Source organism: Quercus lobata, chromosome 2, assembly GCF_001633185.2.
Source record: "Quercus lobata isolate SW786 chromosome 2, ValleyOak3.0 Primary Assembly, whole genome shotgun sequence".
Classification (NCBI taxonomy): domain Eukaryota; kingdom Viridiplantae; phylum Streptophyta; class Magnoliopsida; order Fagales; family Fagaceae; genus Quercus; species Quercus lobata.
The window spans coordinates 30,306,334-30,318,399 of NC_044905.1; the positions used below are offsets into that span (position 1 = coordinate 30,306,334).

Below are 12,066 nucleotides of genomic sequence, written 5' to 3' on the forward strand. Positions count from 1 at the left end.
CCCTATCACCATGAATCTGAAAAATATTGATTAAAAAAAGAAAATTATAAAGACATTGAAACCTGGTGATTAAAAAAAGAAAATTACGTGGAGAAAAAGCCATGTCAAATTGAAGGAGTTTTTCCCCTTACTTTGATGTTTGCTTTCTCCATTGCCTTACTATTTACGTTCAGGTTTAGGTTTAGGTTTTAAGAGATTTATATATTACTACTTAGTAGCTGAATTTCCTTTGGGCCTAGTAATGTCAAAAAACTAATAAATTATATAAAATCAGAAATTTTGTTTTTTTATTTATTTAAATAATGCTGATGTGGAAAATTGTGGAGAGATCAGAGGTTTCGGTTTTATATATATATATATATATAGATTAAAAAATAAAAAATATAACGGTTAAATGAAACAAACCCTAAAAGTTTTGCCCTTTGGGTTAAGGACTTTACAAACCTAGTGTGGGCTACTTAGAGATGGTCTTAAGTTAGCAGCTAATTTGGGTATAATAATAATAATAATAATAATATTATTATTATTATTTCAAAGCTTTTTTTTTTAAGAGAAAAGATAGAAATTAGTTCAAATCTTTTGAAATACTCAAATACATCATTCTTAACCACGAAGCTACTAAGTATGTGGATATGCTAGACCTTATCAATAGGAGTAGGGGTGGCAAAATCTGGCACGACTTGCGAATTGGACACAACTAATTCGTTTATAAACAGGTCATGGGTTGAGGCTAAATGGGTTCGGGTCATATTCAGATTAACACAGCTAACCCGTTTTATAAATGGGTCGGGTTCGTGTTCGACATGTGAACCCGTTTGACTTGTTTAGCTTATTAGTTATTAGTTATTTTATATTATTGCTTAATTTATGGTTGTTTTTATATGTTTATTACTATATTTATGGTTGTAATTGTATTTTAATTTTACATATATGGAAATTGATAAAAATTATATAGGTTAGATATGACCTATTAATCAAATATATTATTAAACGGGTTATTTGTATTGACTTTTACATGACTTGTCAATTAAATTAAACGTGTCGGGTTAGGTTGACCTATTTAATAAACAGGTCATGTTCGGGTTGAGGATTCCTGACACGTTTACTAAATAGGTTGGGTTCGGGTAAACCCATTTAACTGAATACTCATAGCTTGACACGAAACGAACCCGACCCGTGAACTCAAATTGCCACCCCTAAATAGGAGCCTTTTGTCATTTTGGATGAATTGCTAAAGCTTCTAGTGACCATGCTCTCCTTTGATGCACCTAATATTTGTACTCTACTGCTACCAAATAATGTTTAGTTCATCCTTTTTTTAAAACTAGTATGTAACCCATGCTTACACACAAGAATGATAAATTATAGTGGTGCTATTGATATTAGTTTGTGTTATTAAATATATAGGACATTTGGAGGTACTAAAATAATTTTTCCTTGCAATTTTAATGATATAAGTTACTTATAATTTCACATTACAATGCTGTTATGTATATAATTTTGAAGACCACTATTGGATACTACATATAAGATATCAATTCACTATCACTGTCCATGAAATTCTACTAAATACAACACAAAGTAAAAGAATAAATTAGTTCACTAGTATCCCCTAAATTGAATGAGGATAGATACATGAGATCGTTTAGCTCAATTACAATTTGTTATGTTCAAGATCTTCACATACAAAATATTTAAATATAAACAGTATAAAAAATATACTCATTAGTTCAAAAAAAAAAAAATAATAGCAAAATTTTAAACAATTTAATTTGTATGAAAAGCTAATAAAGACAAAATCTAATTTTGATTCTAATCAAATTTTCTCTAAGCTTTGGTTTTACTTAGGTTTATTTATATTGGACTTCTCGTTTTCTACATTGAATTGACTCACTTGGCATAAAAATTAAAAAAAATTTAGATTAGATGGGACACGTGGCGCAAAATTAAATTCTAATTGAAATCCAATTTATATTAAATTAACTCACTTGGCATAAAAATTTAAAAGCTTAGATTAGATGAGATACATAGCGCAAAATTAGACTTTAATTGAATTTAAATTTAAAATCTAATTGAATTTTTTCTTAGTTTTGACTATATATATATATATATATATATAAAGAAAGGGTTTTCTGTACCAATATTGGTGATGCTTTGCACTCCTTTTACTCTTTTTCATTTGTCTCTCAATATTGTTACTAATATTCCCTTGTCTCATTTCCCTTTTTATTTTTTGGTGGAATGTAGCATTTGTGGTTAAAGAACTAGTTTGATCCTTCCTTTAAAAAAAAAAAAAAAACCCTAGTTTGATCCTTCAACTATTAGGAATGCATCAAATTGGTCCTTCAATTATTAGTTGTATTAATTTGGTCCCTTCAATATAAATTGTGTCAATGTTATCTCTCAATTTCAAAACCAAGTCACTTTCTTCTTGTTTGGGTTTCCTTTCGTCAAAATTCTTAACACGATTATCTGACTTGGCAAATAAAACACACATATAATATGCAAACTTATAATTATTTAATTTAGTTTCATCAACACCAATGTCGGTAAATCTTGTTAAGATTTTACCAAAGAGGGGACTCAAGGATAAAATTGATTTTTTGAAAGATGAGTAATAAGAATGACACAATTAATAGTCGCATAATAACAAAATTGAAATTAATCCAATAGTTGGAGGATCAAATTATTAGTTTAACTTTCATTTAATTTATGTGCTCAAGCTATGAAAATTGAAAAGGGTGTCTCTGGGAATTGTTGAGGAGGAAATAAATACATGCAACTGGAAATTTAAATTAGCAATTAGAAGCCACGCAGGTCCTTTGAATCCCAATTGACTCAAATATCCAAAGTGCTAGCACCCCTGATCGAGTATCTCTTTAGAGTTTAAACTACTCTCTGTTGAGGGCTTATAGCCAACCCAAAATTTTGGGACAAAGGTTTGGTTGTTGTTCAAGTAACAGAGCTTAAAACTGAAGATGCAACAGCATATCTAACAAAGAGAAGACCTGACACCAATCACCAAGTCCAGTCCCATTCCTTGTGTCATATACAGAAAAGTTTTGAATGTATATTTATTACATAAGATCATTACAGTTGATTGCATGGTAGTAAGAAAGGTCAGTCCAGACGCCTATTGGATTCAATGTTAAAACTTCTGGAAAGTTGTCAGAAATTCAAAATAACTTTTCAAATGGACTGTATCTTATGTACAGAAAATTAATGAGTACATTACGAGACATTACATCCAATTTTATATTAATTAGAGGTATAAAATGAATTTCTATCTATGTACAACTTACTGCTACCAATTCCTAAATTATTTTTACATCGAACCATTGGGCGCTGTTGCATCAGATCCCAATTTACAGTCAGTTTGTAATGCAGACAACCAAGAGTCCACCTGAAATGGAAAAAGGGGGTGGGAGGGAGTAAAAAAAAGAATATCAGAATACATAGTTCATTAAAGTAAAATTTGCAGGATACACAATGAATATGCCACCATGCAAAAGGTAATCCATTATTCAATTTTAAAAAAGGACAAAATTAATATAACAGGAGTTCTTTCTTGGTCGCCCAATCGATGGGCTTCAACATAATTCCATAAAACACAATCCTGATAAATCCTCACAAATGACAAACCAATTTTTCATGATATTCAGATTGTGGCTGCAAATGTCATTGGTTATTCATATGCAACTATGTATATACATAAAATGAAACAAAAGGGCAAAAATAAGTCTGTAAGCACAATCCTGAATGATGGATCATGTAAATGCAAGTCTACCAGTATGATCATATCGATGCAAGAATATCAGTGCGTATGCAACACACAACCATGTTTTGTAACTAACCTATTAACTGCTATGCCTCCTCCCTAGCATTCCTGATCACTTTATTATAAACAAAATTTTAACATTAACATTACTATCAAGACTAGGATACAGTTGTCTAAATCATCTGCAAGACTGCAACAGCTGTAACAGAAACCTACCCAAGTTTTCCAAAAGCTTGTTTATCTTCTACGTAGCTTGCCAATTGGAATAGTTATATGTTAGCAACTGTGTGCTTATCACTTAAATGATTTACATTTGTTAAAACTTACACTACCAAATAATATCCAAGTATTCAAGAGATTGAAGGAAAATATGCCTTACAGACCTCAAACCATTTATAGAAATTGTGTGGACAATAAATATAGATGATACTAAAGTAACAGTCAATTCAGCGAAGCAAATAACAAAGTGCCAGACTTACTCAAATTACCATACATACCTGAATCTTAGAACTACTTGAACACTCATATCGCAGTCCGAGGCGAGTTAGGATATAAAAAGCATAGTGTGTCTCCTCATCTTCTCGTGAAAAGCTTGGCAGAGGACCTATTTCAACAATGTCATGCAGGAGGGTGGAGTCTTGAGGGCTCAGATCTGCATAAAAGTTTTTTGAGCTCATTAGGAAGAAAATTAAAAATTGTTCTGGACTAAATTTTAACATTAACATTACTATTTTAGGTTTGAAACAGAGCACTGTCTTATCAACTGCAGACTCCAATTTGATATCCCATTTAAGGCTAATCATTGCTTAGCTAAAATCTATCATATTAGATCATATTGGATAATCCGAACAATATTATAACAGGAACGTTGTTTTGCTTTCAAACTTAAATTGGACAACAGTGAATGATACCCTTATGCATCACCAAAACAAGTGGTGCAACTAAGAGCTGAAGTAACAAATATATATATATATATATATATATATTTCTGTTCAGCAAATTATGATGGTTACAAAAAAAAAAAAAAAAAAAAACCTTGTATAAATAATAAATCTTTCTGACAAGGGGAAGTTTTCATCGTTATTATATCTTATATAAACCATTGAGGTTCTCCAATGCTATAGTATCTTAATGGTGGCCCACTCTATGAAATACAAATTTTGCAAAGTCATTGGACACGAAGTTTCGTGGCCCTGCCATATAGAAACCAGAACAGAGAAACCTCGACGCCACTTACTTTCATTACAATAACATAAAGGACAGTCAATTACCAGGAAAACAAAAAGTAAAGAAAAAAGGGAATACTGATAAAAAAAAAAAAATATATATATATATATATATATACCTGTTGACAATAAGTAGAAGAAAAGGCATGGTCCTTGAAAGACGACAAAGCGAGGAAGCCAGTCATCAACATCGGTATCGTCCAAAGGGGGAGGTTCTCCTGGTAGTACTGCCCACCTCTGTAGGCAAACCATTAATTAAGCTGGTGAGGTGCTTAAAATGATACAGCATGAACAGATGCAAAAACACATTTGTGATGTGAAAAAAAGTCACTACAGTTCGAATGTACAAATAACCAGACAGACGAGCAGACCGCAAAATCTGATCAACATTTTCCAACCTGCATATGTTAGGAAAATTTTGATGTTAATACAAAGAAAATAGAAAAATTGCAACCTATTGTCTATTTCACTCTGAAAAGATGATGGTAAGTAACAAATAAATTTCTTCTTTACTCGAAGTAGAAGCAGTTACGAATATATACATATCACTCAAACTCGTAAGAATCACATAATCCTTTTTTTTTTTTTTGATAAGTGAGAATGACATAATCTTTAGGTTGTGTGGATGTGATTATGAGCTCTGACACATTGAAAGAACAAGCAAAGTAAAGTAAGACTCCAAAAAGCTAATCAACTTGTGTATAAGTTTCATTTTCTTGGCCACATTAGAACATAAAGACCTATCCTAACCCCACCCAACCCGTTTGACCCAAACTCAAGCATCAATTCTTTCTTACTGAGCTTTCAAGTGAGCTTCCCTCTCTTCTAATTCAGCAAGTTCTGATTTGAGTGATTCTACTTCTAAAGCAGACAGCACAACCTGCAACCAGAAATTTTGGTGGTCAATATTCATGGAAACGTCACCTTTATCAATTGGAAACTATTAACAAGCTGTTCGATCAACCTTTTCTTGACCATCATTGCTAGAAGACCATGGCATCCTTCGTAAAGTAAACAAATTCAACATGTAAGCAGCACTTCTTAATTTTCTTCGAGTCCAGCTACTAGATCTATGCTAAATCAAATAAAGAAAAAATAAATTATACTCCTTGTTCTTAGTTTCAAAATTTAAAATCTCTAAACCTTGTTCTTAGTTTCTAACACTTCTTTTTTCCAAAAATAAATTAGAGTACCTCGGAGAATCATCAATTTGTGGTTGCGAAACAGATGAAGTTAAGCTTGGATGAGAATCCGCTCTAGACGTTGAAGCTTTAAAGTGATTTGAGATAACCTTTATCTTCCCAAGACCATCATCCATGAAGCAATAACTTAACGTTCTAGAAGACAGTGCAAAACAAATATAAGAGAGGGGAGAGTAATGGATAACCAATCATTAAACAATAACTTCATATAGGCATAAGAAAATTAGCATTTCTTCAATTGCTACACTTTCTGAGAACCCTCTATTGATAGTGACAGATAATTATTTCTCCCCTTATAACCACAATAAAAAATAAAGCTGGAATATAGATTCTTTTCTTTTCATATATATGCTTTATCAGCACCCCAGGCACTAGCAGAGAGAGAACTAGATGTGAAACAGAGTCCTAGTTTTCCACTTAACAGAGTGTTGCAATTATATGACTATAAGGCACTATTGCTTCCACAACCAAATGTTCATTACATTTCTATAAAGGTATGATGATCAAAGACTTTAATTCCTTACACAAAACTTCAATGTTGCAATTCCTTATAAAGGAAATATATATCTGAAAAAATGTTGTAAAAATCATAAATTGACGAGAGTTGCAAAAATTCTTTCAACTGATGCACTCTCATGATAGCAATTCTTCTCATGAGGCTGGCAATGCAAAAATAAGATTAATGAAAGTGACTCAGAAAACATGAAAGGTACTATGTTTAGTGATAGCCACTCTTGAGGGAGTGGTGCACGTGCTAAAGGGAATCAAAAGAAGATACTGTTGTTAGATGGATGGAATCAGATCATAAAAAATGATGAAAATTCTAGCTACTTCATTGATTCTTTCGATCATACCTCAGCAATGATAATAAAAAATCTATACTCCAAAAATGCATCAAATAAACACACAGGATTCGAAAATCTCACTACCTGACTATTCACTAAACATTAATGCTGAAATCCAGTTGTATGCTTGGGTGTTACATAGTTAGACCAAGAAGTCAAGAACACACGAGAAAGATCAAACTCAACCTAAATTGTTCCATCAGCTATGCAAATCCCCCCCTCCCCTTCCCATTCTTCCCCAAACCAATTTCCACACACAATCTATTTGTGCATAAATCATTATTCTTTTTGCCCCTTCCATGACCCTACCATATTTCTTGCACTATTAATATCAAATTACATTAAATCAAGTATTTCATTTAACAAGATCGACCATGCTCCCACAAATCAAACGAAAAGGAACCCAAAATTTTCCATGATGACTAATTACAAAACCCAGATATAGAATCTTTGCAATAAGGTTTAAGGAACTCAATTGCCAACACAAATCCAAACCCATCAATAGTTAAATTAACACCAACACCCCCCCCCCCCCCAAAAAAAAAAAAAAACCCCTCCCTTGAAAATTTCACCATGTACTTCAACAAGATTTTCTGAAAAGCACAAGCTTAAACTAACAACAACAACAAATCAAATTGCAAACCATACAACAGCAAATGAATAACACCAAATAAAATAATCCCATGAATCTCAACAATTTCATATAACACTATGTTTCTTTTTAATGAAAAAAAAAAAAAAAAACCTTAGATTGATCAAAGAATATAGGCATACCATATACAGAAGTTGAAGATTTTCTTGCAAAGCAAAAGATGAGAACTTTGATGAAAATAAATATTATAAGGAGAAACTCGTACCTTTAGAAAGGGACCCTTTTTAAGTTAAAGGAAAAGAAGAAGCTAATGGAGGTCTTTCACTTCACGGAAAGCTTTTGACCTGGAGGAATGAATGGGAAACTCAAGTATGTAATGTAATACTAATGCATGTCTTGACTGTTCGGTAGTGTATAGCAGTTTGGTTCTTCCTGTGGTGGTTATCATGAAAAGACCATTTTGCCCCAATTCTAATCATTCTGGTTAACCTGAAATGACCCTTTTGCCCCCTTGTATGCGGCAGCAAGACTGATGGGGGCTTGATGTTGGTATTTACATGCACATGGGTTATACAAATTACAAAGTCAACACCAGAAATACACATATATATCAACTAATTCTACATCAGATTCTCCAAAAAAATACTACAGCTTAAAGGGCATTTGTTTATTTGTTCTTGCTTTATCAAGTAGGTGAAATTCCCTTGAAGCATCTTAACAAATGTACATGAGTATTCGTTAACAAAAATCTTTTCACAAGGGTTGAGGTAACCAATTATGGCAAAAAATACAAAATCGCACACCCTTCCCTTCCCTACTTTAAAGGAAACATCCAGCTACTGACACTAAAAAAAGTTTTAAAAAATTAAAAAAAAATGTTATATTCACAACATTTTCACAACAAATTATAAATAAAAGATTATTATTGACTATTATTATTGGACAAAAGAGTAATTTTAATAACGAATTTTTAATTAGAACCAGTAATAATTTACTATTTAAGATTTGTGGTAAAAATGTTGTAGATATAACATTTCTCAAAAAATTACTTGCCATTCTAGAGAAAGTTCATACCAATTTTGTCCCATTATGTCTTCTCGAAAAACTTATCTCAAGCGTCCCTTATCTCAATTTCACCATTCTCATTAGTTAGTTGTGAGATGGCAAAAAAATCCTAAATCTTTCTTTAATTTTTTTATAAAAAAATTAATCTTTTGACATTTTCACAGTTTTAAATTTTGAATTTTTGCTATAAACCCAAAATTTATATATTCATAACAATAGAGAAAGAATGCTGCATTTTAAATATTTTTTTTGAAAAATAAGGCACTGATATGTGTTTACAACTTTGCTTGTATATTATATATTTTTAATTTTTTCTATATATATATATAAAATATACTTCTAACATTTTGACATTGATTTATTTTTTTATTTTTTTTAAATAATCATATTAGATGTTTAAATTTTATGTAGTTAAATTAATCTCTTACTTTGATTGTTATTTTAATGATATGAAACACAAAATTGATTACTTTGATTAACCACTACTTATCTATTTTGTTATTATTGATTAATATTTTTAACTTAATTTTTCTTTTAATATTTTCCTTTAATCTTGGTCCCCTAAACTGAAATCTTAGCCTTGTCATTATATATAATAAATGTGATATCAGTGATAGTTCCATGTGTGTGTAGCATTGGTATGACTTTAGAAAAGCACTTATTCTTGTTTAAAGAAGAAATTAGATTTGGAATGGTTTGATATAATTAAAACCATTGAATAGCTTATGTACTTATGAACTAATTATTGAAATCTGATTTTAGGTTAAAATGCAAAATTGACCCTATAACTTTTTTTTTAAATTTCATTTCAGTCCTTTAACTTTGTTTTCGTTCATTTCAATCCTCTAAGTTTCAGTTTTATTCAATTAAGGCATTTCCATTAACTTTTTTTAAATTTAAAAAAAAAAATTGGAAAATATTTTTCAATCATTAATTGAATTTTTTTAATTTAAAAATTTGAAGAAAAATTTATAAAATTGAAAAATTAACCACAATATATAACAAAAGTTGATGGAAAAGCTTTAATTGAATAAACATGAAAGTTAGAGGATTGAAATGAACAAAAATGTCAAAAACAAAGTTAGAGGATTGAAATAAAATTTGAAAAATTTAAAGGGTTAGTTTTACATTTTACCGTCGATTTTACATGGTTATATATCAATACATTGCTTGGGTTCACAGATATTTGCTTAGAGGCAGATCTTTGTGGAAAACCCTTACGTCTAATGAATAATGATTGTTTTATGGTTGGAGTAAGATTCTAATTTTATTTGAGGAGTGAAGCTAGGCCCTTGTTGGGGAATATAGTTGGTAACGGTGAGCACATTTTTGTGTGACATGATAATTGGCATGGTGATGGGGCCGTTGCAGCTAAAATATGGGAATAGAATCATGAATGATAACAGCAGAATCATTAATTTACTCCACAATACTTCCCATATAGATATAGTAGTGTGTTATTGACAATCCAATCTAAGTATTTATTGTGCCTCTTAGTAATAGCATTTCGTACTGGTTCTTGGGAGATTCTAGCCTTTTGCCCTTAATTTTGAAAAAAATTAGCAATATGCCCCTTTTTCGAAACTATATAGGGATATGCCCCTGTTTCGATACTCGATTACTTTAAAATCGAGTTTCATTAAAATACTCGATTCGTAGAAAATCGAGTTATTTCAAATAAAACTAAAAAAAAAAAAAAAAAAGCATAGAACTCGATTTTAGGGAAGTTAAGTTCCAAAACGCCGCCATAGGGCTTTAAAACGTCACTATAGGGCTTAAAAACGCCACTATAGGGCCCCTTGAACTTGGTATGGGGACTTATAAAATTTTTTGCAGAAAAACGCCGCTATAGGGCTCTAAAACGTCACTATAGGGCCTAAAAAAATCACTATAGGGCACCCAGAACAAAGCGATTACACTTATAAAAATTTTTGCATAAAAACGCCGCTATAGGGCCTTAAAACGTCACTATAGGGCTTAAAAACGCCACTATAGGGCACCGTGAATATGGGCCAATCACACTTCTAAAAATATTTGCAGGAAAACGCCGCTATAGGGCTTTAAAACGTCACTATAGGGCTTAAAAACGCCACTATAGGGCTCCCTGAATATAGAGCAATCACACTTATAAAAATTTTTTTTGCATGGAACTCGATTTCCTAAAACTCGAGTTCCATGGAAATTTTTTTTTTATATTTTTTTTTTAGTTTGATCGGGCGTAACTCGATTTTCTACAAATCGAGTATTTAATTGAACTCGATTTTAGGATAATCGAGTATCGAAACAGGAGCACGCTCCTATATAGTTTGCAAACAGGGGCATGTTGCTAATTTTTTTTCAAAATTAGGGGTAAAATGCCAGAATCCTCCTGGTTCTTGTGATGAAAGAGAAGTTCTTAATAAAGACCATGGCACCAAATCTTATAAGGGTTGGAATGTGATTGTCAGGCTTATTAATTAAACAAAATAGCAAATACAAAAAAAAAATAAAAAAATAAAAAATTGAAGACTCAATTTTTAGCAACGGTGTGAGCTAATTTGGTGAAATTTCAATGTTGCAATGATGTATGTGGGAAAGTGATGATGTTTCTTAGCATTGCCATACCCTACTAGTAATTATGTTTCTTTTGTTTTAGTGAATTACTAGTTATTATGTATAACTGCCTTTATATTGCCTTTTGATAAATGGGAAGGCCCATTGGAATAAAAAGTCTTTGCTGATTCACCTTCCACCATGAAATTGTGGATGACATTTTTCTCCAAAAGTTTTTGTCACTTTCCAATCAGTCATGCTCTCAAGCACACAAACTTCGCACTAAGATTTATTTAGAATACTCCAAATGAGCAAAGATTCAGTCGCTTCTTACAAGAGAGTTATAAGCACAAAACAAGAATCAGTCTTTTAATTATTATTTATTTAATTTTTTTGGTTTTGACAATTGAAAGAAAAAAAGGCATCTTCAACGATCCAATGCGCATGCATATGATTTAATTTATGAGGTGCAACTTGAATTGGTCCTGACCCACCCAATGTAACAAGGAAAAAGAAAAGGATGAGAAAATGCTGAATGAGGATGAATTCTAAAGTGATTGGCACACATATTACTTTGTATAAATCAGAGCTTTGTATTTTCCAATCCACACACATATTACTTTGTGTAAATCAGGAAGCTCTTTGTTATGAAGAAGCCACACAAATAAATCAAAGGAAAATCAAGGTCTAAAGCATATATGGGTTGGCTACGGGCGGCACCCTATAACTATGACATTATGCGTGTGTAAATCCTTGACAACACAGAGGAAGTCGTGACGCATCCGTGTGTACTTCAAATGGCTTGGTCTAATCTGGCAACAACAAT

At 31.6% G+C, this 12,066-nt stretch overlaps 1 protein-coding gene across 4 annotated transcripts; it reads right to left on the reverse strand.

Moving 5' to 3' along the window:
• Window positions 1–3,009: 3,009 nt before the first annotated feature.
• Window positions 3,010–8,035, reverse strand: LOC115975283. 4 transcript variants are annotated; one of them, XM_031096005.1, is made up of 8 exons: window positions 7,909–8,035; window positions 6,198–6,341; window positions 5,969–6,074; window positions 5,802–5,884; window positions 5,352–5,402; window positions 5,124–5,241; window positions 4,276–4,443; window positions 3,010–3,403 (listed from the first exon to the last, which is right to left on the reverse strand). In XM_031096005.1, the coding sequence occupies exons 2-8, from the start codon at window positions 6,320–6,322 to the stop codon at window positions 3,326–3,328; spliced, it is 729 nt and encodes a 242-aa protein (XP_030951865.1). In that variant the 5' UTR covers window positions 6,323–6,341; window positions 7,909–8,035; the 3' UTR covers window positions 3,010–3,325. The 4 variants fall into 4 exon arrangements, with proteins under 4 accessions (XP_030951865.1, XP_030951863.1, XP_030951864.1 ...); XM_031096003.1 differs by having other exon boundaries at window positions 4,276–4,430; window positions 5,339–5,402; window positions 7,909–8,034; XM_031096004.1 differs by lacking the exon at window positions 7,909–8,035 and adding an exon at window positions 7,826–7,894 and having other exon boundaries at window positions 4,276–4,430; window positions 5,339–5,402.
• Window positions 8,036–12,066: the final 4,031 nt, after the last annotated feature.

Excerpts from the sequence above, each read along its gene's own strand:
- LOC115975283 (XM_031096005.1), bottom strand. The coding sequence starts at position 6,322 with ATGGATGATGGTCTTGGGAAGATAAAGGTTATCTCAAATCACTTTAAA. Across the intron at positions 6,075-6,197 it reads CAAATTGATGATTCTCCGAG|ATCTAGTAGCTGGACTCGAA; the intron begins GTACTCTAATTT and ends GATTTAGCATAG. Across the intron at positions 4,444-5,123 it reads CTTCTACTTATTGTCAACAG|AACTTTTATGCAGATCTGAG; the intron begins GTATATATATAT and ends ATGAGCTCAAAA.